This window comes from Rhinoderma darwinii, chromosome 1 (assembly GCF_050947455.1).
Source record: "Rhinoderma darwinii isolate aRhiDar2 chromosome 1, aRhiDar2.hap1, whole genome shotgun sequence".
Classification (NCBI taxonomy): Eukaryota; Metazoa; Chordata; class Amphibia; order Anura; family Rhinodermatidae; genus Rhinoderma; species Rhinoderma darwinii.
The window spans coordinates 461,580,924-461,608,103 of record NC_134687.1 but is presented as its reverse complement, the minus strand read 5'-3'; the positions used below and the strand labels follow the sequence as shown (position 1 = coordinate 461,608,103).

The 27,180-nt window shown below is 42.3% G+C and overlaps 1 protein-coding gene across 7 annotated transcripts in view; it reads left to right on the top strand.

Annotated features, from left to right (window-relative positions):
• Nucleotides 1–27,180, top strand: part of EP400 (E1A binding protein p400) — a 157,402-nt gene that overhangs the window by 15,027 nt on the left and 115,195 nt on the right. For 5 of the 7 annotated variants that reach the window (XM_075832935.1, XM_075832928.1, XM_075832888.1 and 2 more), the window contains 2 exons: nucleotides 3,531–4,876; nucleotides 9,140–9,250. In XM_075832935.1, the coding sequence (XP_075689050.1) occupies nucleotides 3,569–4,876; nucleotides 9,140–9,250 (1,419 nt within the window). In that variant the 5' untranslated portion in view covers nucleotides 3,531–3,568. Of the gene's footprint in view, nucleotides 1–513; nucleotides 556–3,530; nucleotides 4,877–9,139; nucleotides 9,251–27,180 lie in introns of those variants that run through there. The other 2 variants (XM_075832909.1, XM_075832945.1) reach the window with 2 other exon arrangements.

The following is a 27,180-nucleotide window of genomic DNA, read 5'->3' as shown; positions in this document are numbered from 1 at the left end:
TTACATTTTATTAGTGCTTAGATAATGGCATTTGGATGATTGACAACGTCCATTATTAAGGCGGGGCTTAGTGTTACCCAGTGCATAGGCTAGCACTAACCACCCATTATTACCCGGGTACCCACCGCCACCAGGGGTGCCGGGAAGAGCTTGGTACGATCCAGTACCCGACCATCTGTTGTGATGGCCGGGCACTGGGGCGGCCGCAGGCTGGTACTACGAGGCTGGGAAGGGCCAAAACAGTGGACCTTCCCACCCTTGTAATGCTAGGCTGCTGCTGTGTTGTAGCTAGCTGGTTCAGAAAATGGGGGGGACCCCACGTCGTTTTTTTTTTTGTAATAAACAAATTTAACAATAGACGTGGGGTCCCCTACATTTTTAATAACCAGCCAGATACAATACAGCAGCAGCAGCCTGGCATTACACGAGTGGGAAGGGCCACTGTTTTTGTCCATTCCCATGCTAATAACACCAGTGTGCAGCTGCCCCAGTGCTCCACCATCACTGGATCGTACCAGGCTCTTCCAGATAACCGCAGCGGAGGTTGATATCGGGGTAATGGCTGTTTACTGCTAGCCTAATGGAGGTCGTCAAAAAGACAACTGTCATTATGCATCCGCTAATAAAGTATAAAAAAAAATAGATATTCCAAATTTTTTTATTGATATAAATAATCCACCACAGAATCCTCGCTAACCATTTTATTTAAACAAAAATCGTAGATCATCGCAGTAGTCCACCGAATATACTACGTAGTACAATAGGTCCAGCGTAACCTGAATAAAAGATATAAATTAGGCCTGAAGCATTCTTTTGTGAAATTATTCCTTGTGCTGTTACTTTTTTTAACGTTTTTTTCTTCAGAATACAGCAAAACGTTAAAAATATTTGTATCAAATCTTTTTTTTTTTGAATAATTATTTGGTCACTACACTTTCCCTTTACAAAAAAAAAATTGCGTTACCAATGTAGTCCTCGAACCCAAGTCAAGCAACCAAAACGTTCTAAAAACACAAACACACACAAATATAAAATTTATAACACATGGGGTAGGCTTACATACAGGGTACATGGGTGACACTGTCTATTATATCAAGTATCTAAGCTAACAAAAAGTTAGGCTTAGATACAAGGGCACAGCAGACACAAATCTTATACTATATAAGATTACTGTCTGCTGTGCCCCATTACATAAGGCTAATATGGGGTATGTATACCCCACATACAATATAATGGCCTACATAGCTGATCCATTTTTTTACAGGTTCGGTTGTTGGACTACGTTGGATTCAAGGGCTACTTAGATGACGGTGCTTTCTTTTTGTGTTGGGGGTGCTTTATTTCAATAAAATTTTGTATCTATATCTGTGTATTTTCCTTGAAAGTTTTATTCCTACCACTTTAGTAATGGATGCTGACTGATTGACAACGTCCATTATTAGGCAGTACTTAGTGTTAGCTGCTGCAGAGGCTAAGACTAACCACCATTATTATCCCGGTACCCACCGCCAACAGTGTTGTTGGGAAGAGATGAGTACGATCCAGTACCCAACCATCTGTAGCGATGGTCGGGAAACTGGGGCGGCAGCAGGCTGGTATTCTTAGACTGGGAAAAGAAAAAAACAGTGGCACCTCCCACCCTTGTAATGCTAGGTTGCTGCTGCTGTGTTGTATGTGGCTGGTTATGATAAATTGGGTGGAACCCCACGTCTTTATTTAAAAAATATTTCCCAAAAATGTAATAAATAATTTAAAAAAATGACGTGGGGTCACCCCCCCATTTTTCATAACCAGCCAGATACAACACAGCAGCAGCCTAGCATTACAAGGGTGGGAAGGTCCACTGTTTTTTTGCCCTTTCCAGCCTCATAATACCGGCCTGCGGCCGCCCCAGTGCCCGACCATTGCAACAGATGGTCGGGTACTGGATCGTACTTGGCTCTTCCCGGCACCCCTGGTGGTGGGGGGTACCGGGGTAATAATGGGGGTTAGTGTTAGCCTCTGCATGGACATTGTCAATCAGACAGCGGCCATTACTAAAGTGGTAGTAATAAAAGTTTAAAAGAAAAGACAAAGATATAGATAAAATATTTTATTGAAATAAAGCACCCCCAACACAACCCTCATTAACCATTTTATTGTAGAAAAAAAGAGCCCTCATCAAAGTAGTCCTCGAAACCGATGTAGTCCAACGACCAAACCTGTAAAAAAAAAAGTGAATAAATCATGTCATAGGCTTAGATTCAGGCCTGAATGTGTGATACTGACTGTTATACCATGTATAGAAGCCTACCACAAAGTTGGCTTAGATACAGGGCCCCAGCAGACAGTATCATACATATATATATATATATATATATATATATACAAACATACATACATATATATATACATACATGACGCCATATAGTAGTTATTCCGTTGTCCATGCTCCCAGGTTTGGTGACTTCGCTCCAATGAAAAGAAAAAAAAACCTCACATAAGACGTTCCTATGGAGATCTGAACGGTCCCGTCACTTTTTTTCTTACTGCACCCATTCACAATAACAAAGCGGTGGGCGCAGATGACGTCATTATTTGAGTGTGATTTGATTACGTCACCTGCGCCACAACGCATTGTTACTATGAATGCTAGCGGCGCCAAGTAGCAGTAAGAGGAAAAGTGACGGGACTGTTCAGATCTCCGTAGGAACGTGTTAGGTGAGTTGTTTTTTTTAAAATCTTTTCTGTTGTTCGCCGGGTGCTGATGCAGGACCGGTGCGGCGACTAAAGATATTACATGGGGGGGGGGGTGCAGCTTAGCTAGAGGGGAGAAGTGGCTTGCCGAAACGGGGTGAATAGAGTGTTGCAGAGAAGGGTTGCGTGTTGTTGAACTTCACGGTGTGTTCGTCTCAACCAGGCTTACCATGCCTGGTTGAGACGAACATTCTTCCGATGCTGCTAGAACTACAGTATCTAGCAACGTGGGAGCGCGCACACTGCAGAGCGGCTTGATTGACATCGAGTCGCTCACTCCCCTTTTTAGAAAAGATAACCAGCATTAGCTGAGTTATCAAGTTTAAAAAAAGGTAGTTAGGGAATAAAATTTTTAAAAATTTTCACAGCAAATGTTTTATTATTTAATTCCAGCTTAATAAATTTGACTCAACTTGGGAATAACCCTTTAATATCCCAATTGGTCTCAATGTGTTTTTTCTGATGACAAATGCCATCAGTCAATAATTTATGGTGGGCAGAATAGTATATGCTATGCTATTAAACCTAGTAAAATAAATAAAATCTGATGGATCCCAATAAAGTCAATGGGATCTGTCAGACTTATGTTTGGATCTGTTAAAAATGGAAGCCTTGACGCCAGTGTGAACGGAGCCTTGCACTAACCTAATAACAATAGGATGTTATGGTACCTGTAAACATAGTGAGTAGTGAACATAGTGATATTGTAGACCTTTATAGGCATTGTTTTACTATCCAAACATAGAAATCAGAATACCAGAACTTTATTGACCTGTTTCTGTTTCATTTATCAGGAAGCCTTTGTTGTCTTTAAAACTGAAACAAGAAAAAAATGCATCATGGTAACGGACCCCCTAACACTACACGGCAGCTTCAGCGGTCCAGATCTTTCACTGGCAATGAAGGAGAGGAATCTTCAATGCAAACAAGTTTACCCCAGTCTCCTGCTCCATCATTTGCACCAGCGGTCAGTTCACCTGGACCCCAGTCCCCCAGTTACCAAATACAGCAGTTAATAATGAGCCGGAATCCAGTTGCTGGTCAGAATGTGAACATTACTCTACAGAATGTAGGTCAAGTGGTAGGTGGAAATCCACAGATCACACTAACCCCACTGCCTATCCCTAATCCTGCCTCTCCTGGGTTTCAGTTCAGTTCCCAGCCACGAAGGTTTGACCATGGGTCTCCGTCTTATATTCAGGTTACATCCCCAATGTCTCAGCAGGTCCAGACTCAGAGTCCTACACAGCCCAATGCTGTGCCAATCCAAGCCTTACAGGGTGTGAGAGCCACCACGGCTGGAGCTAGCTTGGGAATGTGTAGCCAGAGTCCCACTCGTGGCTTTGTTGATGCCAGTGTGCTTGTAAGACAGATCAGCTTGAGCCCTTCAAATGGTGGTCACTTTGTTTTTCAAGAGGGATCTGGTCTTGCCCAGATAACACAGGGTGTCACAGCACAGGTACAACTTCCATCGGGGGTGACACAGGCCAGCATGAGAGAACGTAGACTGTCACAACCTCATTCTCAAACTGGAGGAACTATCCATCATCTTGGACCCCAAAGTCCTGTGGCAAGTGGAGCAAATATGCAAACTTTGACCACACCAAGCCACATAACCACAACCAACCTACCACCACAAATAAGCAGTATTATACAAGGTCAGCTCATTCAACAACAACAGGTTCTCCATAGCCAGCAGCTGGGTAGAAGCATTAGTTTTGATAGGACTTCTGGAGGAATGATAGCTGGGGCTACCCCTTTTGGCATAACAGCACCACCAACACCAACAAGTCCATCACGAATTTCTGGTCCCCAGGGAATCTGTAGTCTTCCTCCAACAGTGAACACTGTGAAGAAACAAAGTAAGAAACTTGAGGAGATCCCACCGGCGACTGCTGAAGATGCCCAGATGAGGAAACAGTGCTCGGAGCATCATCACAAAAGTATGAAAATCCTTAAGGAAAACTTTAAAGATTATCTAATTGAGTTGTTTTTCCTACAACACTTTCAAGGAAACATGATGGATTTTCTGGCTTTTAAAAAGAAACCATCAATGGGTCTCCAGGGTTATCTTAGACAAAATGACTTAGATCTAGAAGAGGAAGAAGAGGAAGAACAATCGGAGGTTATTAATGATGAGGTAAGATCTTCCCTTTGTTCCAATGTGAGGGATATTGCCGCTTGTTACTTGTTCACAAGACTTTCTTTCTCACATTAATATTAGCATTTTATCTTGATGCTGGAATCACCCCGGGTAGTACGGCTACTAACAATGCCATCTAGTTCATTGAATTGAATTGTCACATTTGTAAGATTTAGCTGTCAGGAGTTAACATGATCTATTACAGAACATTAATGGAAATATCACATAGCATTAGGTGACAGCTGTCATTTTTGGTGCTTGGCTTGGCCTGAGATTCCTTAACCCCTACCATACCACCGATCAGTACTGATAATATACACATAATATAAAGGATTTAGAAACCTGACACTATTGACTGGTTCAGAAGCAGGTCACCTTTTTCTGCCATTCTGGAAAGAAACCAGATATTAAAGGGTTGTAAAATGTTTGTTTGTGACATTGTATCGTTGGTGGGACTTCCATTAGTCCTAGTTATTCTTGCCCCAATTTAAGGCCTGTAACGGAAGCATTGTTCTATTATACACCATGTGTTAATGCAAACGTTTTTGTTTTGGAAAGCCAATATGTTGAGTTCTTAGTTTCTGTTGGTTGTTTTTATTTTTTGTATTTTTATTAGGAATGAAATTGAGTTTTTTATTTTATATGTATTTATCACATTCTTTGTTGTTTTCAATGCATCTGTTAAGAATTGTAGAAAATCAGAAATGAGTTTGGGGAAGGTTTGTTAGTGAGTATTCTGAAGCTAAGGAGTATAGGTACACTTTAATGTACAGAAAATTCCTTTAATCCAGCATCAATAGTGACCAGACGGGTACAGGATTATCTGCTAATATACATATATTATATTGTAATTTTATGCTACAATCAATTGCCAGGTTATCAGACTTTCTAGATGATCAATTCCTGGATTAACCCCTTCTTGCATTATCACATACATGCATGTCAAGGGAAGGGTCACCTTCACGCATTCTGACGTGCATGTACATGATGGTGATCAGCCCTCTGTCAATCATCAGCGGCGTGCAAAAAGTGATCACCGGCCGCCGATGGGTTGCCATGGCAGCGGGGGGCTTATTAGGCCGTATCAGAGGCAGGGCCTAATAGACTGCCTGTCAGTTTTACACTGATTGTAAATAATGCTTTGGTATAATGAGTATAAGCATTATATCAGCGATCAGGAGATGTGAAGTATCCTAGTGGGACTAAAAAATAAATTATAGACAGTTAAATAAAGTTTATAAAAAAAAAAGGGCACAGTAAAAATAAAATAAAACAATTTTTTCCCCATAAAAAGTGGTTATAAAAGAAAAAAAAAAACATAGGGTATTGCCGCGATCATAATGACCTGAACAATAATGTTAACACAATAATTAAACTGCATGGTTAACGGCGTACAAAAAACATGCAAAAAAACAATGTCATACAATTTTTTTTTACCATTCTCCGGTCCCAAAAAAACATAATAAAAGTTGATCAATAAATCCCATGTACCCGAAAATAGTGCCAATAAAAACTTCACCTCTTCCTGCAAAAGCCCAGATATGGCTACATTGATGAAAAAATAAAAAATCTTGGCTCTTGGAAAACGGCGTTGCATTTTTGGTTAAAAGTGTTTTTTATTGTGCAAACACAGTAAAACATAAAAAAAACCTTGACATATTTGGAATTGCCGTAACCATACCAAATAGCTGTTTTTTTCAATTTCCTGCCAAAAAAGTTAATACAAGTTAATCAATATACTACAGTATATGCAACCAAAAATGGTGCCATTGGAAAATACAACTCGTCAAAAAAATAAGTTCTCATACGGTTACGTCGACGGAAAAATCTAAAAGTTAGGACTCTTGAAATGCAAAGATAAAAAAACTAAAACAAATGCTTGGTAATTAACCCCTTAATGACCGCCGATAAGCCTTTTCACGTCGGTCACTAATGGGCTTTATTCTGATGCATAAGCCTTTTCACGGCGCTGCATCAGAATAAAGTAAACAGAGCAGGGAGCTGTCAAATCTCCCTGCTCTCAGCTGCCAGACATAGCTGAGAGCTGGGGGCATCCCTGCTCGACCGGGTGAGATCGATATAAGTATCGATCTCACCCGTTTAACCCATCAGATGAGGCGCTCAATAGCGGGCGTCGCATCTCAATGATTTTGGAGAGAGGGAGGGAGCTCCCTCTCATTCCACTGACATCCGGCGATAAGATCGCCGAGTGTCTGTGTCTCCGATGGCAGCCGGGGGCCTAATAAAGGCCCCCAGGTCTGCCTGGAGCGGACGCCTGCTAAATCATGCCTCTGGCATGACCTAGCAGATGCCTGTCCGTTTTAAAGAACAGGCAGTAATACACTGCAATACAAAAGTATTGCAGTGTATTATAAATGCGATCGGAGAATCGCATATTAAAGTCCCCTAGTGGGACTAGTAAAAAAGTAAAAAAAAGTTTAATAAAGTTAATAAAAAAAGTGAAAAAAAATAAATGAAAACCCCACTTTTTCCCCTTACAAAATGCTTTAATATTAAAAAAGCAAAAGAAAGCAAAAAAGTTACACATATTTGGTATCGCCGCGTCCGTAACAACCTCGACTATAAAGCTGTTACATTATTTAACCTGCACGGTGAACGCCGTAAAAAATGTAATAAAAAACCACGGAAAAATTGCTGTTTTCTGTGAATCCTGACTTTAAAAAAATGTGATAAAAACTGATCAAAAAGTTGCATCTACTGCAAAATGGTGCTATTAAAAAATACAACTTGTCACACAAAAAACAAGACCTTATACAACTATGTCGATGCAAAAATAAAAAAGTTATAGCTCTTGGAATGCGACGATGTAAAAACTATAAAAACTGCTTGGTCATTAAGGACCAGAATGCAAATGGGGAAGGGGTTAAAGGGGTTGTCCACTTTTTATTTTTTCTATTAATGTATTTATAGAATAAGAAATCATACAGATTTCTAATATACATGTATTTAAAATTATGCTCTCATACCAGTGCAGTTGTCTGTCTAATAATAAAAAAATGGTATAGCCCACAGTTTGGTCCATAAAAAAAGCACCCATAGGATAAGTGAATGGACAGTCATGTGACCCACATCATGTGACCACCGGCATTCAGGTGACACTGTCCAGGTATATAACAGGTAAATAGTAGATTATTGAGGAGCAGAAGTTATAAAGTATTTCTACCTCCAGCAGCAGCATCTCCTCTTCATGTCTGTGAGGGGCAGCGCTTCCATTCTTCTCACGGTCTCCTCTGCGTGTGTGTGTTTTGTTTTTTAATTTAACTTTATTTATAACATGACAACATCCCCTAGAGACAGACAATACAGGCACAGGGAATCAATTGTTTATTATTATTCCACCATTAGTCCTATTCACATAGCCCATGTTGCCTCAACACTGTGTGTGTTCTCGTGCGCGTGTGCGTGCGTGTTTAGTTAGCCTGTGGATACATTACACAGGACTAATCTGTGGGCTATACCATTCCACTGTGACAGGGGCCTCATGCACTATAGTAAATGTATGTGAGCAGAATTTCTTATGTATATTAGAAAACTGTATGATTTCTTATTCTACAAATAAGTAAAAAAACAAAACTGGACTACCCCTTTAAGGCCAAAATAGGCCTGGTCATTAGGGGTTAAAGGAATTCACTGGTATACAAATGACTGCAAATGTATATATTTATTGGTACTGCGGAGTGCCATGTATACTTGGCATATTACATCAATGTTATATATAGGAGCCGCAGTTCTTACTATAGGGAGCCGGTAATTATATCGGTCAAGCTACCGGAACATCCATAGAAACGAATACAGTTCTGCTTTACTTGTATTTCCTTCTTGTCTTTCTTTCCTCCTTCTTTCCCTTCTTTGTTTTTATTCTTTACCCACTTCTTGCTATTGCAGTGCTCCTTAACCCTTCCCTGGAGGTCTTCCCCTTGGCAAGGGTTGTGAGGTCAACTATAAGCTCAAGCATCCATTGCTTCCTGTGTTGTGTGACACCTGTCCGTCATGCCACTTTGCCCTCCTTTAGAGGCGGAGCAATGACTCACCAGTGATTCTCGATTCCAGCTATTGTCAGTGACTGCTCTATGTACGGACATAGACCATGTCGAATAAAACATCAATCCCAAAGTCATTTCTAATACCGACATTGCATAAAAAGGCAATATTGTATGTCTGCATATTGGAATCCATATTCATGGGTGAGGAAAAAGACCGAAACAAAATGATTTTTCCCCTTGAAATATTTCCTCTCAGGTAAAGATTGTGACAGGAAAAGATGGGCAGACTGGTACACCTGTTGCTATAGCAACCCAGCTTCCTCCCAATGTTTCTGCTGCTTTTTCATCACAGCAGCAGCCATTTCAGGTACCTTTTTGATGGTTCTACAATGTGGCCTCATCTCAGATTTCCTTTTTTTTTTCCATCCATTCCAGTTTTTATTCTAAGCTGATGTATCTACTTCCATATTTTAAAGGCCATCATTTTGTCATTTAACTCCTTCACCCCGAGAGAAACATTTATAGCACTTTTGGAATATGGTGAAATAGTAGGGGGACGCTTAGAGATCCATTTTTACAGGCTAAATGATCTGCCAACGGTAAAAAAAACAAAAAATCCCACTGCTGCCACCAAACTCAGGGGTGAAAGGGCCCGATTCAAAGTCTTCAATTCATTGAAATGCATGAGCAACATTTTTGTGGTTCTCTCACACGTACCAACATGTGGGATTCCTGCATTTGTCGATTTTTGGTTTTAATTTTTCTTTCCATTTTTCTTGTGAAGCATTTATTTTTATTTCTTTCCATTTTGAAAAACAAGATAGATTCCAAAGCACAAGACATTGATCTAAAATTTTCATCTAAACGATATAAGGACAGCATATTACTGTCAAGAACAGACAATGAGAGACATTATATGGGCATTAAAGGTGTCAGCAGTAATAAACAATCTACAATAACAGATCCGCTGCTGTCTTTTCAGATAGGGATATATATAATTTACATTTTTGTTTATTTAGTCAGTGTTTTTTACTGGAATTGGTTCATATATTTTTTTCATATATTAAGGAAAACTTCCAGAAGAGCAAAGGCTTTATAATGTGTTTTAAAATGTGAATTGAAAAAAAATAAAAATGCTCTATGGTTGTGCAAATATTTAAGGCCTCCCATGAAAAGAGCTTATGTGTTGTGTCCCCATGACAACACTTCCTGCTCTGGCAACTTTGTGTCATCATTGTAATAGAAGATAACGGCCTCATGCATACGAACGTAAAAACGCCCGTAATTACGGGCCCATGGACTTCTATTGGCCAAGGGTACCTTCCCGTATGCTTACGGGAAGGTACACGTGCCGTTGAAAAATATAGAACATGTCCTATTTCAGGCCGTAATTACGGCACGGGCAGGCCCATAGAAGTCTATGGGGCTCCCGTAATTAGGGGTGGCTACATGTGTGCACCCATAATTACGGGAGCGTTGCTAAGCGACGTCAGGGGATAGTCACTGTCCAGGGTGCTGAAAGAGTTAACTAATCGGCAGTAACTCTTTCAGCAGCCGGGACAGTGACTACCGCTGGAGTTAATAGTATAAAAAGCTAACTTACCCAGAACTCCCTGCTTCTTCCTCCAGTCCGGCCTCCTGGGATGATGTTTCAGCCCATGTGACCGCTGCAGCCAATCACAGGCCAATCACAGGCTGCAGCGGTCACATCCAGGGAGGTTGGGCTGGATGTCAAGAGAGGGACGCGTCACCAAGACAACGGCCGGGTAATTATGAATTTCTTTTACTTTTACTGCGGAAAGGGCTGTCCCTTCTCTTTATCCTGCACTGATAGAGGGAAGGGCTGACGATTAGGCCTCGTGCACACTTCAGTGTTTTTCTTCAGGGTGCTAGCCGTTTTTCTGATGGCTAGCACCCTGACCCATTCATTTCAATGGGGCCATGCACACTTCAGTTTTTTGGACGGTCCCGTTGCTCTGTTCCGATCAAAAGTAGAGCATGTCCTACTTTGGTCCGAGATTCCGTGACCCTGAGGCCCATGCAAGTCAATGGGGCCGTCAAAAAAATTGAAGGCACACGGAAGGCATTCGTGTGCCGTCCGTGTGTGACGGAGCCGTTGCCTAGCAACGGGCGGGCGGGCAGAAGTACATTACAGAAATATTACACTAATCGGCAGCCACTTCTCTCTATCTATCACTGATAGAGAGAAGAGGCTGCTGATAAAAATAAAATGAAAAAGCAGTTCATACGTACCCCGGTAGTTGTCTCGGTGACGAGTCCCTCTTCTTCCTCCAGTCCGACCTTTCTGTATGACGCGGTAGTCCATGTGGCCGCTGCAGCCTGTGATTGGATGCAGAGGCGGTCACGTGGGATGAAGCTTCATCCCTGGAGGCCGGCCTTCTGACATCATCCAGACTTGCGTGACCGCCACTACAGCCTGTGATTGGCTGCAGCGGTGACATGGGATGAAACGTCATCCCAGGAGGCCGGACAGGAGAAAAATGCAGGGAGTTCTGGGTAAGTATGAACTGATTTTTTTTATTTTTTATTTCATTAAAATTGTATTTTGCGAGCGCCGAGCATGGTCATTCTTCAGCGATAGTCACTGTCCAGGGTGCTGAAAGAGTTACCCATTAACTCTTTCAGCACCCTGTACAGTGACTAGCACTGAACAACCCTGCTCTTTCAGCACCCTGGACAGTACCATGCTCGGAAACGGAAACACTGAGTGCACACGGAAATCACACGGCCGCTAAAGCGGGCACACGGATCCGTCAAAAACGGCCGTGAAAACTATGATGGAAGTATGCACGAGGCCTTAGTGCAGTGCAATTTTGCAGCGAAAGCGTGCCCGTAAATACTGGTGCAATACGGGTCGAATACGTGTGACCAAGGACCCGTATTTACGGGAGGACATAAATACGTTCGTGTGCATGAGGCCTAACTCGGCACATTAATGAGACATAAGGGGAGGGGGGGTCATGTTTTTAAAATACACCAAAAGGACTTTAGTATGGATCCTCAGGCAAAAAATAAAATTAAGATGGAAAAATAAACGTAACATTTCTTATGGATTGAAGAACTGGCAGTCGTTTGTGTTCTCATTCAGGCAGAATCACATTGGTAAATTTTCCATTGCCAATTTTCACCTAGCAGTGCCGCCCTGCTTTCAGCTCCCACTACTTAAATGTCCACTAAACCTATAGCGCAAGTAAAGTTTAGGAATTTTTTTCTTAGAAGATTTTGGCAAAATTGGTTAGATCGTTCCAAAGCAACCAGGCTGCACACGGTGCTCGGGCAGTGCTGACCGCAAACAAGCTTTCATGTGGCCGTCAGCTGACAAATGACAGATCTAGGTGGAAATAATCCAGACTGTCAGGTGTATTGTTCATTTCTAAGCTACACCCAGGGACCTATATAGAGGTGAGGGGGCGTCATATTAATATGTGGCCCCTTTCTGGTGCTGGTTATCACTACTACACCCTTAACCACCTGGGACAGGAGGAGTTGGTGCTTGTTTGACCCCCATCTCCTTTCCATGAAATTAAAGGTGTATTCCCAACTCATACGGTTATACTCCAATAGAAGTGGGTGCCATCGGCTGCAGCATCCGCCACACTCCATCATACTCTATCTGTATGCTCCTATACCTTTATTTTAGGATGTTTCTTATATTACTAGTTATTTTCTATAATGAAAGTTGACTTATAAGTTTAGTGGAACTTTAAGCATGTTGCTATTGTGCATACATATAAAAGCTACTAGTTGCTATGACTAAAATCTGCCTCCCCTGCTCCTGAAGCTCCATTGGCTTGTGCTATTATTTGGCTTTGCCACATAAATTGTCTTTGTTGGTTTTCTTCTCATGTTTACCTGCCAATCCCTTCTCTCTGCTTTCTACTCTAATCTCTACCTTCTTGGTGTAAATATGGAGTTATCCACAATATCTTAGACACCATTCTGAGAGTAACAGTCATAACACAACACAAGGATATATACAAAATGTCTATATGTTTGACTATAAAAAAAATATTTCTGCGTTTGATAGGCTGCCCTTTTATTTTTTTATCTTTTCTACCATCTAAACCTGGATGAGTCTGTTCATTAAATGTCTAGAAAAATACATATAGCTACAGTAGTATAAAGACACTGTCTTTTATATATGGACTCAATCATTTAATGGTGATGTTACATGAGTGGAAGGATGTCCTATGGAGGCATGGATGGTCCTCTGCCAGCAAAAACTGGATAGTAGCTGTTATTTTTGAGTGCTTACCCACTCTCATAGTTATGGGTTGACATCTTTTTTATTGTATGCTTTTGTGGTTTCCTAGTTTGCAAAAGGTTTTTAGGTAACCTTATATAATCCAGTGCAAGACTGGCAAGAAGGTCGCCTCTTGATTTGAGTGATGAGTGCCACCATGAGGTCATCATATTTGAGCCTCCGGTCTCAGGACAAAATTATAAATATGATGGTGTGTATAGAGGAATAATACCTAATGTCCAACATTTGTGCCCCTCTGCCGTGGATCTGCCGTTTTAGGGTCCCCTTTGTGTTGTCTCAAAATGGTCACAGTGCTTCTGAGACTAAGTTTAAGACGCTCCTCCTGTTCATGTATTGGACAGAACTGCTCACATGGGCAGCTAGGGCCAATCTGATAACAGTGGGAGTGTCTCAGACTCGTAGTCTAAGAAGTGCTGCAGTCATTTTGGGACAGCACAAAGGGGACCCTAAAACGGTGGATCCACGGCAGAGGGCACAATTGGAGGGCACCAGGCATTATTTCTTCATATACACCATCATATTTAAAATGTTGTCCCGGGACCGTAGGGTCGCTTTACGTTTACAGGGTGGTTCGCAGCAAATATGAATTAAGACAAGAACATGGAACTTGGCAGTAAGTATTATAACAGAGGACAGATTTTTTGTTTTACTCACTACACCCTTTAGGACTCCCGTTCATGGATCTTGTATGATTTACCTGAGCTGTTACTGCTCCTTGACATTTTCCACGTCACTATTACAGCATGTACAGATGATCGATGCACCTTATTCGTCTAACAGAGCAGAAATTTGTCAAACTAAAATTTTGGAAAGTTGGCATCCTATGTTGGTATCATGAATCTTTTTTGTACTACGCATTTTAGTTTTGTTAGATCTATGGGGATTGTTTGACTGTAAGCTTTCTATACCTTGTCGCAATAGGTATGGCTGAAATGGCAAAAACCCTCTAAATAGATGGGGAGTCCACGTAGTTTTAGTCATGTAGGGTATCTGGGTGCTGCACATTGAATCGCTGATTCAGAAATTATACGTGCGTTTCAGGAATATCAGGTTCCACTATTATATATTCAGCTGTAATAGGGACACTAAATAAACCTGATACTGTAAAGACCAAGTAGAGAAGCCCTTATAGGAGTTGTCCGTGAGCTTTTTCTAACCTCGAAATGGCAAATCCGGCTGAATAAACATCAATATAGGAGTGGGTGATGTATCTCCACATATGTCGGCAGATTTGCCATCGTTTTTGATGTCTCGGTAACAATCTCTTTGAAAGATATAATGGAGCAAAAATAGTTGTTATCCAGGTTACCCAAAAATAAGATATACCTAAAAAAAAAAGGCTGGACTAAATTAATGGAGAACTGTGGCTACTGGCTTTAATGGGGGGCACTGTGGCTGACCCTGGTGAATGCACCGTGGTTGGCACGGTTATGGGAAACACTATGGCTGGCATTGCTATGGGGGCACTGTGGCTTTAACTTTTACAGGACATTGTGGCTCTCACTGCTTTAAAGGCACTGTGGCTGATACGGTTTTGTGTGGGTCACTGTGGCTTTCACTGTAAGGCTGGGTTCACACAACCTATTTTCAGACGTAAACGAGGCGTATTATGCCTCGTTTTACGTCTGAAAATAGGGCTGCAATACGTCGGCAAACACCTGCCCATTCATTTGAATGGGTTTGCCGACGTACTGTGCAGACAACCTGTAATTTACGCGTCGTCGTTTGACAGCTGTCAAACGACGACGCGTAAATGGACTGCCTCGGCAAAGAAGTGCAGGGCACTTTGCCACGTAATTTGAGCTGTTCTTCATTGAACTCAATGAAGCAAAGCTCAAGATTTACGAGCATCTCAGAGCGTCTCAGACACCTCGTAAATTACGAGGAGGAGCATTTACGTGTGAAACGAGGCAGCTGTAAACAGTCTGTCTTTTCACACGTAAATCCCTCTCATCGTGTGAACATACCCTTAGGCTGGGTTCACACGACCTATTTTCAGACGTAAACGAGGCATATTATGCCTCGTTTTACGTCTGAAAATAGGCATACAATACGTCGGCAAACATCTGCCCATTCATTTGAATGGGTTTGCCGACGTACTGTGCAGACGACCTGTAATTTACGAGTCGTCGTTTGACAGCTGTCAAACGACGACGCGTAAATGGACTGCCTCGGCAAAGAAGTGCAGGGCACTTCTTTGCCACGTAATTTGAGCTGTTCTTCATTGAACTCAATGAAGCACAGCTCAAGATTTACGAGCGTCTCAGAGGAGCATTTACGTCTGAAACGAGGCAGCTGTTAACAGTCTGTCTTTTCACACGTAAATGCCTCTCATCGTGTGAACATACCCTTAGGCTGGGTTCACACGACCTATTTTCAGACGTAAACGAGGCGTATTATGCCTCGTTTTACATCTGAAAATAGGGCTACAATACGTCGGCAAACATCTGCCCATTCATTTGAATGGGTTTGCCGACGTATTGTGCAGACGACCTGTAATTTACGGGTCGTCGTTTGACAGCTGTCAAACGACGACGCGTAAATTGACTGCCTCGGCAAAGAAGTGCAGGGCACTTCTTTGCAATGTAATTTGAGCCGTTTTTCATTGAACTCAATGAAGAGCAGCTCAAGATATACGAGCGTCACAGACGCCTCGTATATTACGAGGAGGAGCATTTACGGCTGAAACGACGCAGCTGTTTTCTTCTGAAAACAGGCTGTCATTTTAGCCGTAAATGCCTGATATCGTGTGAACATACCCTTAGGGTATGTTCACACGCTGAGCCAAAAACGTCTGAAAATACGGAGCTGTTTTCAAGGGAAAACAGCACCTGATTTTCAGGCGTTTTTTGAGCAACTCACATTTTTCGCGGCGTTTTTCGCGCCGTTTTCGCGCCGTTTTTTCGGCCGTTTTTGGAGCTGTTTTCAATAGAGTCTATGAGAAAACGGCTCCAAAAACGTCCCAATAAGTGTCCTGCACTTCTTTCGACGAGGCTGTAATTTTACGCGTCGTCTTTTGACAGCTGTCAAACGACGACGGGTAAATTACAGGTCGTCGGCACAGTACGTCGGCAAACCCATTCAAATGAATGGGCAGATGTTTGCGACGTATTGGAGCCGTATTTTCAGGCGTAAATCGAGGCATAATACGCCTCGTTTACGCCTGAAAATAGGTCGTGTGAACCCAGCCTTATGTGGGAATTGAGGCTTTCACTGTTATGTGGGAATTGAGGCTTTCACTGTTATGGAGGCCACTGTGGCTATCACTGTTCTATTCAAAGCAACTTAAAGGAACGCTCAGGGCAAATATAATAAATACATAGGGCCAGAGGGGGCGGTGCACGACACTTCCACTCTCTCTTTGATGTTCTTGAATCACTGTGTCATGCACTGACTGCTCGGGAATTGCATTAAACAAACTGAGTATTTGGGCATCCACTTGGCAAATGAGGTTTAATGTAGATAAATGTAAAGTTATGCACCTGGGTACCAACAACCTGCATGCATCATATGTCCTAGAGGGAAATATACTGGGGGAGTCACTTGTTGAGAAGGATCTGGGTGTACTTGTAAATCATAAACTCAATAACAGCATGCAATGTCAATCAGCTGCTTCAAAGGCCAGCAGGATATTGTCGTGTATTAAAAGAGGCATGGACTCGCGGGACAGGGATGTAATATTACCACTTTACAAAGCATTAGTGAGGCCTCATCTAGAATATGCAGTTCAGTTCTGGGCTCCAGTTCATAGAAAGGATGCCCTGGAGTTAGAAAAAATACAAAGAAGAGCAACAAAGCTAATAAGGGGCATGGAGAATTTAAGTTATGAGGAAAGATTGAAAGAATTAAACCTATTTATCCTTGAAAAGAGACGGCTAAGGGGGGACATGATTAACTTATATAAATATATTAATGGCACATACAAAAAATATGGTGAAATCTTGTTCCTTGTAAAACCCCCTCAAAAAGAATAGTCTGAACTATATTGCATAGCTTGGTGTCATCTGCAAAAATAGAAATAGTGCTAATAATTCCATCCTCTATATCATTGATAAATGATAAAAAGTACTCCTTTCATTTTTATTTTGGCCCTTTAAAGTAGTACAATTTGTAACGGACAATAAAATGTTATGAGTAATCTAGTCTTAAAGTGTAGCTAAACGTTCGACAAACTTCTGACATGTCAGAGTGACATGTCAGAAGTTTGGATTGGTGGGGGTCCGAGCACTGAGACCCCCACCAATCGCTAGAACAAAGCAGCTGAAGCGTTTGTGTGAGCGCTCAGCCGCTTCGTGTGTGTTCGGCTGTTTCCGGAAATAAATGTATCGTGTACGGACTCAATAGAAAGTCTATGAGCCCGTGCTCCGATACATCAGCTTTCCGAAAAAAGCCGAACAGACACGAAGCGGCTGAGCGCTCACACAAACGTTTCAGCTGCTTTGTTCTAGCGATTGGTGGGGGGGGGGTCTCAGTGCTCGGACCCCCACCAATACAAACTTCTGACACGTCACTATGACATGTCAGAAGTTTGTCGAACGTTTAGCTACACTTTAACCCCATAATGACCAGCCTATTTTAAACCTTAATGACAAGCCATTTTTTACGTTTTTCCATCGTCGCATTTTTGCGTCGACATAGCTGTATAAGGTATTGTTTTTTTGCGGGGCAAGTTGTATTTTTTAATAGCACCATTTTGAGGTACATATTATTTATTGATTAACTTTTATTAACTTTTGGGGGGGGAATAGAAAAAAACCTGAAATTTCACCACTCTGCGTCCGAAATCTACGCCTTTTGCCGTGTGGAATAACACAATAACTTTATTCAGCGGGTTGTTGCAACGATACCAAATTTGTATAGTTTTTGTATGTTTTACTACTTTTACACAGTAAAAACGCTTTTTTTTCAAAATTATTTGTTTTTGTGTCTCCATATTTGAAGAGCCATAACTATTTTATTGTTCCTTCGATGCAGTTATATGAGGGCTTTTTTTTTGCAGGAAGACTTGTAGTTTTTATTGGTACCATTTTGGAGTAGATGCGACTTTTTGATCACTTTTTATCACATTTTTTTTCAAGTCAGGATTCACAGAAAACAGCAATTTTTCCATTGTTTTTTTATTTTATCTTTTACGGCGTTCACCGTGCGGGTTAAATACTGTAACAGCTTTATAGTCGGGGTCGTTACGGACGCGGCGATACCAAATATGCGTAACTTTTTTACTTTTTTGTTTTTTTAATAGTAAAGCATTTTGTAAGGGTAAAAAGTGTGTTTTTCATTTCTTTTTTCACGTTTTTTTTAATTTAATTTAATTAACTTTATTAAACTTTTTTTTTACTTTTTTACTAGTCCCACTAGGGGACTTTAATATGTGATCACATTTATAATACACTGCAATACTTCTGTATTGCAGTGTATTACTGCCTGTCCGTTTAAAACGGACAGGCATTTACTACGGGCAGACCTGGGGGCCTTTGTTAGGCCCCCTTCTGCCATCTTAGACACAGACACTCGGCGATCTTATCGCCGGGTGTCAGTGGGATGAGAGGGAGCTCCCTCCCTCTCTCCAAAACAACTCAGATGCGGTGCTCGCTATTGAGCGCCGCATCTGAAGGGTTAAATGGGTGAGATCGATACTTACGTTCGAGCAGGGATGTCCCCAGCCCTCAGCTGCCTCTGGCAGCTGAGAGCAGGGAGATTTGACAGCTCCCTGCTCGGTTTATTTATCCTGATGCAGCGACGTAAAAAGGCTTATGCATCAGAATAAAGCCCGTTCGTGGCCGACGTGAAAAGGCGTATTAGCGGTCACTAACTGGTTAATCAATGTTTGATTGCGGAACTACGAAGATTAAAAGCATTGTGACAGCGAGAAATTATTGGAATCTTAAAATCTAAGAAATTATTATCATTTTTTGTATTTTTTTGGGGTTTTCATTATTATATAATTATGTTGTCATACATTCATTCTGAGAAGTGTATATAATATATCATTGTGAAAAACAGCATCCACTGATTTAGGCCCCATGCACACGAACGTACAAACGCCCGTAATCACGGGCCGTAACTATGGCCCATTATTACGGGCCCATAGACTTCTATTGGCCACGGGTACCTCCCCGTATGCTTACGGGAAGGTGCCCATGCCGTTGAAAAATATAAAACATGTCCTATTTTAGGCCGTAATTACAGCACGGGCGGGCCCATAGAAGTCTATGGGGCTCCCGTAATTACGGGTGACTACGTGTGTGCACCTGTAATTACGGGAGCGTTGCCAGGCGACATCAGGGGATAGTCACTGTCCAGGGTGCTGAAAGCGTTAACTGATTGGCAGTAACTGTTTCAGCACCAGGGACAGTGACTACCGATCACAATATAAATCAACGTGTAAAAAAAATAGAAGTTCATACTTACCCAGAACTCCCTGCTTCTTCCTCCAGTCCGGCCTCCCGGGATGGCGTTTCATCCCATGTGACCGCTGCAGCTAATCACTGGCCAATCACAGGCTGCAGCGGTCACATGGACTGCCGCGTCATCCAGGGAGGTCGGGCTGGATGTCGAAAGAGGGACGCGTCACCAAGACAATGGCCGGGTAAGTAAGAATTTATTTTACTTTTACCTCGGAAAGGGCTGTCCCTTCTCTCTATCCTGCACTGATAGAGAGAAGGGGCTGCCGATTACTGCAGTGCAATTTTGCAGCGAAAACGTGCCCGGAAATACGGGTTGAATACTGGTGACACCGGACCTGTATTTACGGGCACGGGTCCGTAAATACTGGTGCAATACCGGTCGAATACGTGTGACCAAGGACCCGTATTTACGGGAGGGAAAAAATATGTTTGTGTACATGAGGCCTTAGTCAAATTACTCTGCAAGGCCAGTGCTTTGTCATGCCATCTCATGCCAGTTGCTTGACCCGGATAGTGTGATGTTACTTTTATGTGATTTGAGTTGGCTGACTTTTCTCGCCTCAAGTCACACTTCAATAACTTGACACTTGACAGCTGGGTGACCTCTCTGCTTTCCACTGTTGTAAGTCACTTTAAAGTTGCAACTTCAGAGCCACTTACGGTCTCCTATTTATATTGAATTACCCAGTGCATTCTTAGGGGGCATCTCTTGCGCATCTTTAAAACCGGTTTGTGAGAAAGTGCATCTAAAATCATTGTCTGGGCCAGGCCTTTTTCCTTTTTTATCAGATTCACATACCTCCCAACATTTGACTCCCAAATTGTGATATTATTTAATCCCACCCAGGAATGCCCCCACGAGCATCCTGGAAATACCTCTATTTGATACACATTTGCATAGACAATGTCTCCTCTAGGTCCAGTTGGCAGGACTGTTAGCAGGTTTAGATTTATTCTGTCTTGTTCAGAAATAAATATCCTAAATGATCTTAGTCTTCGGTGTTGGCGCTGGAGTTTAAAGGAGACTTTCCAGAAGAAAATTACATTTTATATAACCACATTTTGGGGTGATATTTGGATCAGTTTATATTCCCTTGTGCACATTCTTTTACTTTTTCAGGTACTTTGGACACACACCTTAGATAGCTCTCTCACTGCTATTCCTTCCGACCCCTCCATTAACATGCAGACACCTCTGGCGGTGGCTTATATAACTTGAGAACAAAGAATCAGGCATGTTAAATTCCAACATGCCTGATCCTTCTTCCCCCCAACTTTTGCCATCAGGCAAGAGTCAGGACAAACCCCATACACATTAGACGGTGAGCCAGTCTCACCAAAATCAGAGGGTTCGGTCAATGTTCATCTAATGTTTAGGGCACCTTAAAGAATGGAGCTACAGTGAAGGTTTTGACCAATCAGATTCAACATTGTATGTTAGGTGACATGATCGACCAATCAGTTGCTTAAAAAGAGGGTCTGAAAAGGGGCGGAACCCATGAGCAGCCATTTTGTTAGGATACATAGATTACATTCTGAACAGCTGCAGTGTAAGATACTGGTAGAAAATCACAGTCACATAACGCAGAATATATTTATCACATTATCCAAAGACTCAGAAAAGAAGCATGTTGGTGACAGGCATACTAGCTAGAACAGGGGATGGATAGGTGATAAATGTTATGGGCTGAATACCCGTTTAATGCTATGAAAACCATCATACTAGGATATGACTATTATTACACACCTAAAAACTGAGGCTGCACAGAGATTTGATCAAAACTCTGCCTCTGTAGCCCCTGTACTGCAGCCTCAGGTTCTGGACCTGTATCTTCATGCAGCCAGGGCCGATTCGAGCTTTTCTGCTGCCTTAGGCGAAAATTTATATGGCACCCCCCCATTCGCAAAAAAAAAGTAAGAAACAACTTAAAACTAAAAATTACAACTATTTAAAAAAAATACATTATTGAACATTCCTTTAAGCTGTGAGGTCTCATAATACTACAGGCAATTGTGTAGTAAATATCCCTATATTGCCCCAGCTATAAGTACTAGTAAAATAACCAGGGCAAAGTGTATCCAAAATGCAAACACAAAAATGAAACAACACTGTCAGCATTCAAACTTGTGTCAGGGCTCCTTTACAGTCAGTATAGTAACACATGCGGCACTTTACAGTCAGTATAGTAATGCACGCTGCACTTTACAGTCAGTATAGTAACACATGCGGCACTTTACAGTCAGTATAGTAACGCACGCTGCTCTTTACAGTCAGTATAGTAACACATGCTGCTCTTTACACTCAGTATAGTAACGCACGCTGCACTTTACAGTCAGTATAGTAACGCATGCTGCTCTTTACAGTCAGTATAGTAACAGATGCTGCTCTTTACAGTCAGTATAGTAACACATGCGGCACTTTACAGTCAGTATAGTAACGCACGCTGCACTTTACAGTCAGTATAGTAACGCATGCTGCTCTTTACAGTCAGTATAGTAACAGATGCTGCTCTTTACAGTCAGTATAGTAACACATGCGGCACTTTACAGTCAGTATAGTAACGCACGCTGCTCTTTACAGTCAGTATAGTAACACATGCTGCTCTTTACAGTCAGTATAGTAACGCATGCTGCTCTTTACAGTCAGTATAGTAACGCACGCTGCACTTTACAGTCAGTATAGTAACACATGCTGCTCTTTACAGTCAGTATAGTAACGCATGCTGCTCTTTACAGTCAGTATAGTAACACATGCTGCTCTTTACACTCAGTATAGTAACGCACGCTGCTCTTTACAGTCAGTATAGTAACACATGCGGCACTTTACAGTCAGTATAGTAATGCACGCTGCACTTTACAGTCAGTATAGTAACACATGCGGCACTTTACAGTCAGTATAGTAACGCACGCTGCTCTTTACAGTCAGTATAGTAACGCACGCTGCTCTTTACAGTCAGTATAGTAACACATGCTGCTCTTTACACTCAGTATAGTAACGCACGCTGCACTTTACAGTCAGTATAGTAACGCATGCTGCTCTTTACAGTCAGTATAGTAACAGATGCTGCTCTTTACAGTCAGTATAGTAACACATGCGGCACTTTACAGTCAGTATAGTAACGCACGCTGCACTTTACAGTCAGTATAGTAACGCATGCTGCTCTTTACACTCAGTATAGTAACGCACGCTGCTCTTTACAGTCAGTATAGTAACACATGCGGCACTTTACAGTCAGTATAGTAATGCACGCTGCACTTTACAGTCAGTATAGTAACACATGCGGCACTTTACAGTCAGTATAGTAACGCACGCTGCTCTTTACAGTCAGTATAGTAACGCACGCTGCTCTTTACAGTCAGTATAGTAACACATGCTGCTCTTTACAGTCAGTATAGTAACAGATGCTGCTCTTTACAGTCAGTATAGTAACACATGCGGCACTTTACAGTCAGTATAGTAACGCACGCTGCACTTTACAGTCAGTATAGTAACGCATGCTGCTCTTTACAGTCAGTATAGTAACAGATGCTGCTCTTTACAGTCAGTATAGTAACACATGCGGCACTTTACAGTCAGTATAGTAACGCACGCTGCTCTTTACAGTCAGTATAGTAACACATGCTGCTCTTTACAGTCAGTATAGTAACGCACGCTGCTCTTTACAGTCAGTATAGTAACGCACGCTGCACTTTACAGTCAGTATAGTAACACATGCTGCTCTTTACAGTCAGTATAGTAACGCATGCTGCTCTTTACAGTCAGTATAGTAACGCACGCTGCACTTTACAGTCAGTATAGTAACACATGCGGCACTTTACAGTCAGTATAGTAACACATGCGGCACTTTACAGTCAGTATAGTAACGCACGCTGCACTTTACAGTCAGTATAGTAACACATGCTGCTCTTTACACTCAGTATAGTAACACACGCTGCACTTTACAGTCAGTATAGTAACGCACGCTGATCTTTACAGTCAGTATAGTAACGCACGCTGCACTTTACAGTCAGTATAGTAACGCACGCTGCTCTTTACAGTCAGTATAGTAACGCATGCTGCTCTTTACAGTCAGTATAGTAACGCACGCTGCTCTTTACAGTCAGTATAGTAACGCCTGCTGCTCTTTACAGTCAGTATAGTAACACATGCTGCTCTTTACAGTCAGTATAGTAACGCACGCTGCACTTTAGTCAGTATAGTAACACATGCTGCTCTTTACACTCAGTATAGTAACGCACGCTGCTCTTTACACTCAGTATAGTAACGCCTGCTGCTCTTTACACTCAGTATAGTAACGCACGCTGCTCTTTACACTCAGTATAGTAACGCACGCTGCTCTTTACACTCAGTATAGTAACGCACGCTGCTCTTTACACTCAGTATAGTAACGCACGCTGCACTTTACAGTCAGTATAGTAACGCACGCTGCTCTTTACAGCCAGTATAGAAACACACGCTGCACTTTACAGTCAGTATAGTAACGCACGCTGCACTTTACACTCAGTATAGTAACGCACGCTGCTCTTTACACTCAGTATAGTAACGCACGCTGCACTTTACAGTCAGTATAGTAACGCACGCTGCTCTTTACAGTCAGTATAGTAAAGCACGCTGCACTTTACACTCAGTATAGTAACACATGCGGCACTTTACAGTCAGTATAGTAACGCACGCTGCTCTTTACACTCAGTATAGTAACGCACGCTGCTCTTTACACTCAGTATAGTAACGCACGCTGCTCTTTACACTCAGTATAGTAACGCACGCTGCTCTTTACACTCAGTATAGTAACGCACGCTGCTCTTTACAGTCAGTATAGTAACACACGCTGCTCTTTACAGTCAGTATAGTAACACATGCTGCTCTTTACAGTCAGTATAGTAACACATGCGGCACTTTACAGTCAGTATAGTAACGCACGCTGCTCTTTACAGTCAGTATAGTAACGCCTGCTGCTCTTTACAGTCAGTATAGTAACGCACGCTGCACTTTACAGTCAGTATAGTAACGCACGCTGCACTTTACAGTCAGTATAGTAACACATGCTGCTCTTTACACTCAGTATAGTAACGCACGCTGCTCTTTACACTCAGTATAGTAACGCCTGCTGCTCTTTACACTCAGTATAGTAACGCACGCTGCTCTTTACACTCAGTATAGTAACGCACGCTGCTCTTTACACTCAGTATAGTAACGCACGCTGCACTTTACAGTCAGTATAGTAACGCACGCTGCACTTTACAGTCAGTATAGTAACGCACGCTGCTCTTTACAGCCAGTATAGAAACACACGCTGCACTTTACAGTCAGTATAGTAACGCACGCTGCACTTTACACTCAGTATAGTAACGCACGCTGCTCTTTACACTCAGTATAGTAACGCACGCTGCTCTTTACACTCAGTATAGTAACGCACGCTGCACTTTACAGTCAGTATAGTAACGCACGCTGCTCTTTACAGTCAGTATAGTAACGCATGCTGCACTTTACAGTCAGTATAGTAACGCACGCTGCTCTTTACACTCAGTATAGTAACGCACGCTGCTCTTTACACTCAGTATAGTAACGCACGCTGCTCTTTACACTCAGTATAGTAACGCACGCTGCTCTTTACAGTCAGTATAGTAACACATGCGGCACTTTACAGTCAGTATAGTAACACACGCTGCACTTTACAGTCAGTATAGTAACGCACGCTGCTCTTTACACTCAGTATAGTAACGCACGCTGCTCTTTACACTCAGTATAGTAACGCACGCTGCTCTTTACACTCAGTATAGTAACGCACGCTGCACTTTACAGTCAGTATAGTAACGCACGCTGCACTTTACAGTCAGTATAGTAACGCATGCTGCACTTTACAGTCAGTATAGTAACGCACGCTGCTCTTTACACTCAGTATAGTAACGCACGCTGCTCTTTACACTCAGTATAGTAACGAACGCTGCACTTTACAGTCAGTATACTAACGCACGCTGCTCTTTACACTCAGTATAGTAACGCACGCTGCACTTTACAGTCAGTATAGTAACGCACGCTGCTCTTTACAGTCAGTATAGTAACACATGCTGCTCTTTACAGTCAGTATAGTAACACATGCTGCTCTTTACAGTCAGTATAGTAACGCCTGCAGCACTTTACAGTCAGTATAGTAACGCACGCTGCACTTTACAGTCAGTATAGTAACGCACGCTGCTCTTTACAGTCAGTATAGTAACACACGCTGCACTTTACAGTCAGTATAGTAACACACGCTGCACTTTACAGTCAGTATAGTAACACACGCTGCACTTTACAGTCAGTATAGTAACACATGCTGCTCTTTACAGTCAGTATAGTAACACATGCTGCTCTTTACACTCAGTATAGTAACGCACGCTGCACTTTACACTCAGTATAGTAACGCACGCTGCTCTTTACACTCAGTATAGTAACGCACGCTGCTCTTTACAGTCAGTATAGTAACACATGCGGCACTTTACAGTCAGTATAGTAATGCACGCTGCACTTTACAGTCAGTATAGTAACGCACGCTGCTCTTTACACTCAGTATAGTAACGCACGCTGCTCTTTACACTCAGTATAGTAACGCACGCTGCTCTTTACACTCAGTATAGTAACGCACGCTGCTCTTTACACTCAGTATAGTAACGCACGCTGCTCTTTACACTCAGTATAGTAACACATGCTGCTCTTTACAGTCAGTATAGTAACGCACGCTGCTCTTTACACTCAGTATAGTAACGCACGCTGCTCTTTACAGTCAGTATAGTAACGCACGCTGCTCTTTACAGTCAGTATAGTAACACATGCTGCTCTTTACAGTCAGTATAGTAACACATGCTGCTCTTTACAGTCAGTATAGTAACGCACGCTGCACTTTACAGTCAGTATAGTAACACACGCTGCTCTTGATCAGGGGACTGTAGAGTGCGTACACTCCTACCGGGGGGGGAAGTGGCTTCACCTACTCACCTTCCCCATTAATGGCCATACCTTTTCCCAAACCCCCTGTCCCTCTAATAAGACTCAGACACTTGGGTTGGATAAATTTGGCCACAGCAGCCATTTTATTTACAAACAAACATCAAGAACAACAATTTACAAATAATAATAACAATGGAAGGGGAGTCCTTGGAGCTACAAAAGTCTGTCACGAAACAGCCCACCTGCATAGTATTTTACTCCCAGCCGTCACCCTACTGGCTCAGGGGCACCGTTATACCTGCAGTTGGCTGACCTCAACCGCAACCACTCCCCGGGACACCACCCAGCGGGAGCCCAAATTGACCACTCCTCGGGACACCACCCAGCAGGAGCCCAAATTGAGCAGACTACCAACCATAATAAATTGGGGAGGGACCATACCCCCTATGAATCCCCCCCCCCCACAGTAATTTACCACCAACTCCAAGGACCCCCAATCCGCCAAACAACTGCTGCGACATTGCAAAACTGTTCCACAGCATCCTCTGGTACCTGCGGAAAAACAAAAACAACGAGCAACAAAGCGAAATACCAAAATAGTCACACAGATGAACACATCATTTTGGGAGGGAGGGTGGGACAAGCTTCCCTGTGCTGTTACTAAAGATGGCGACGCC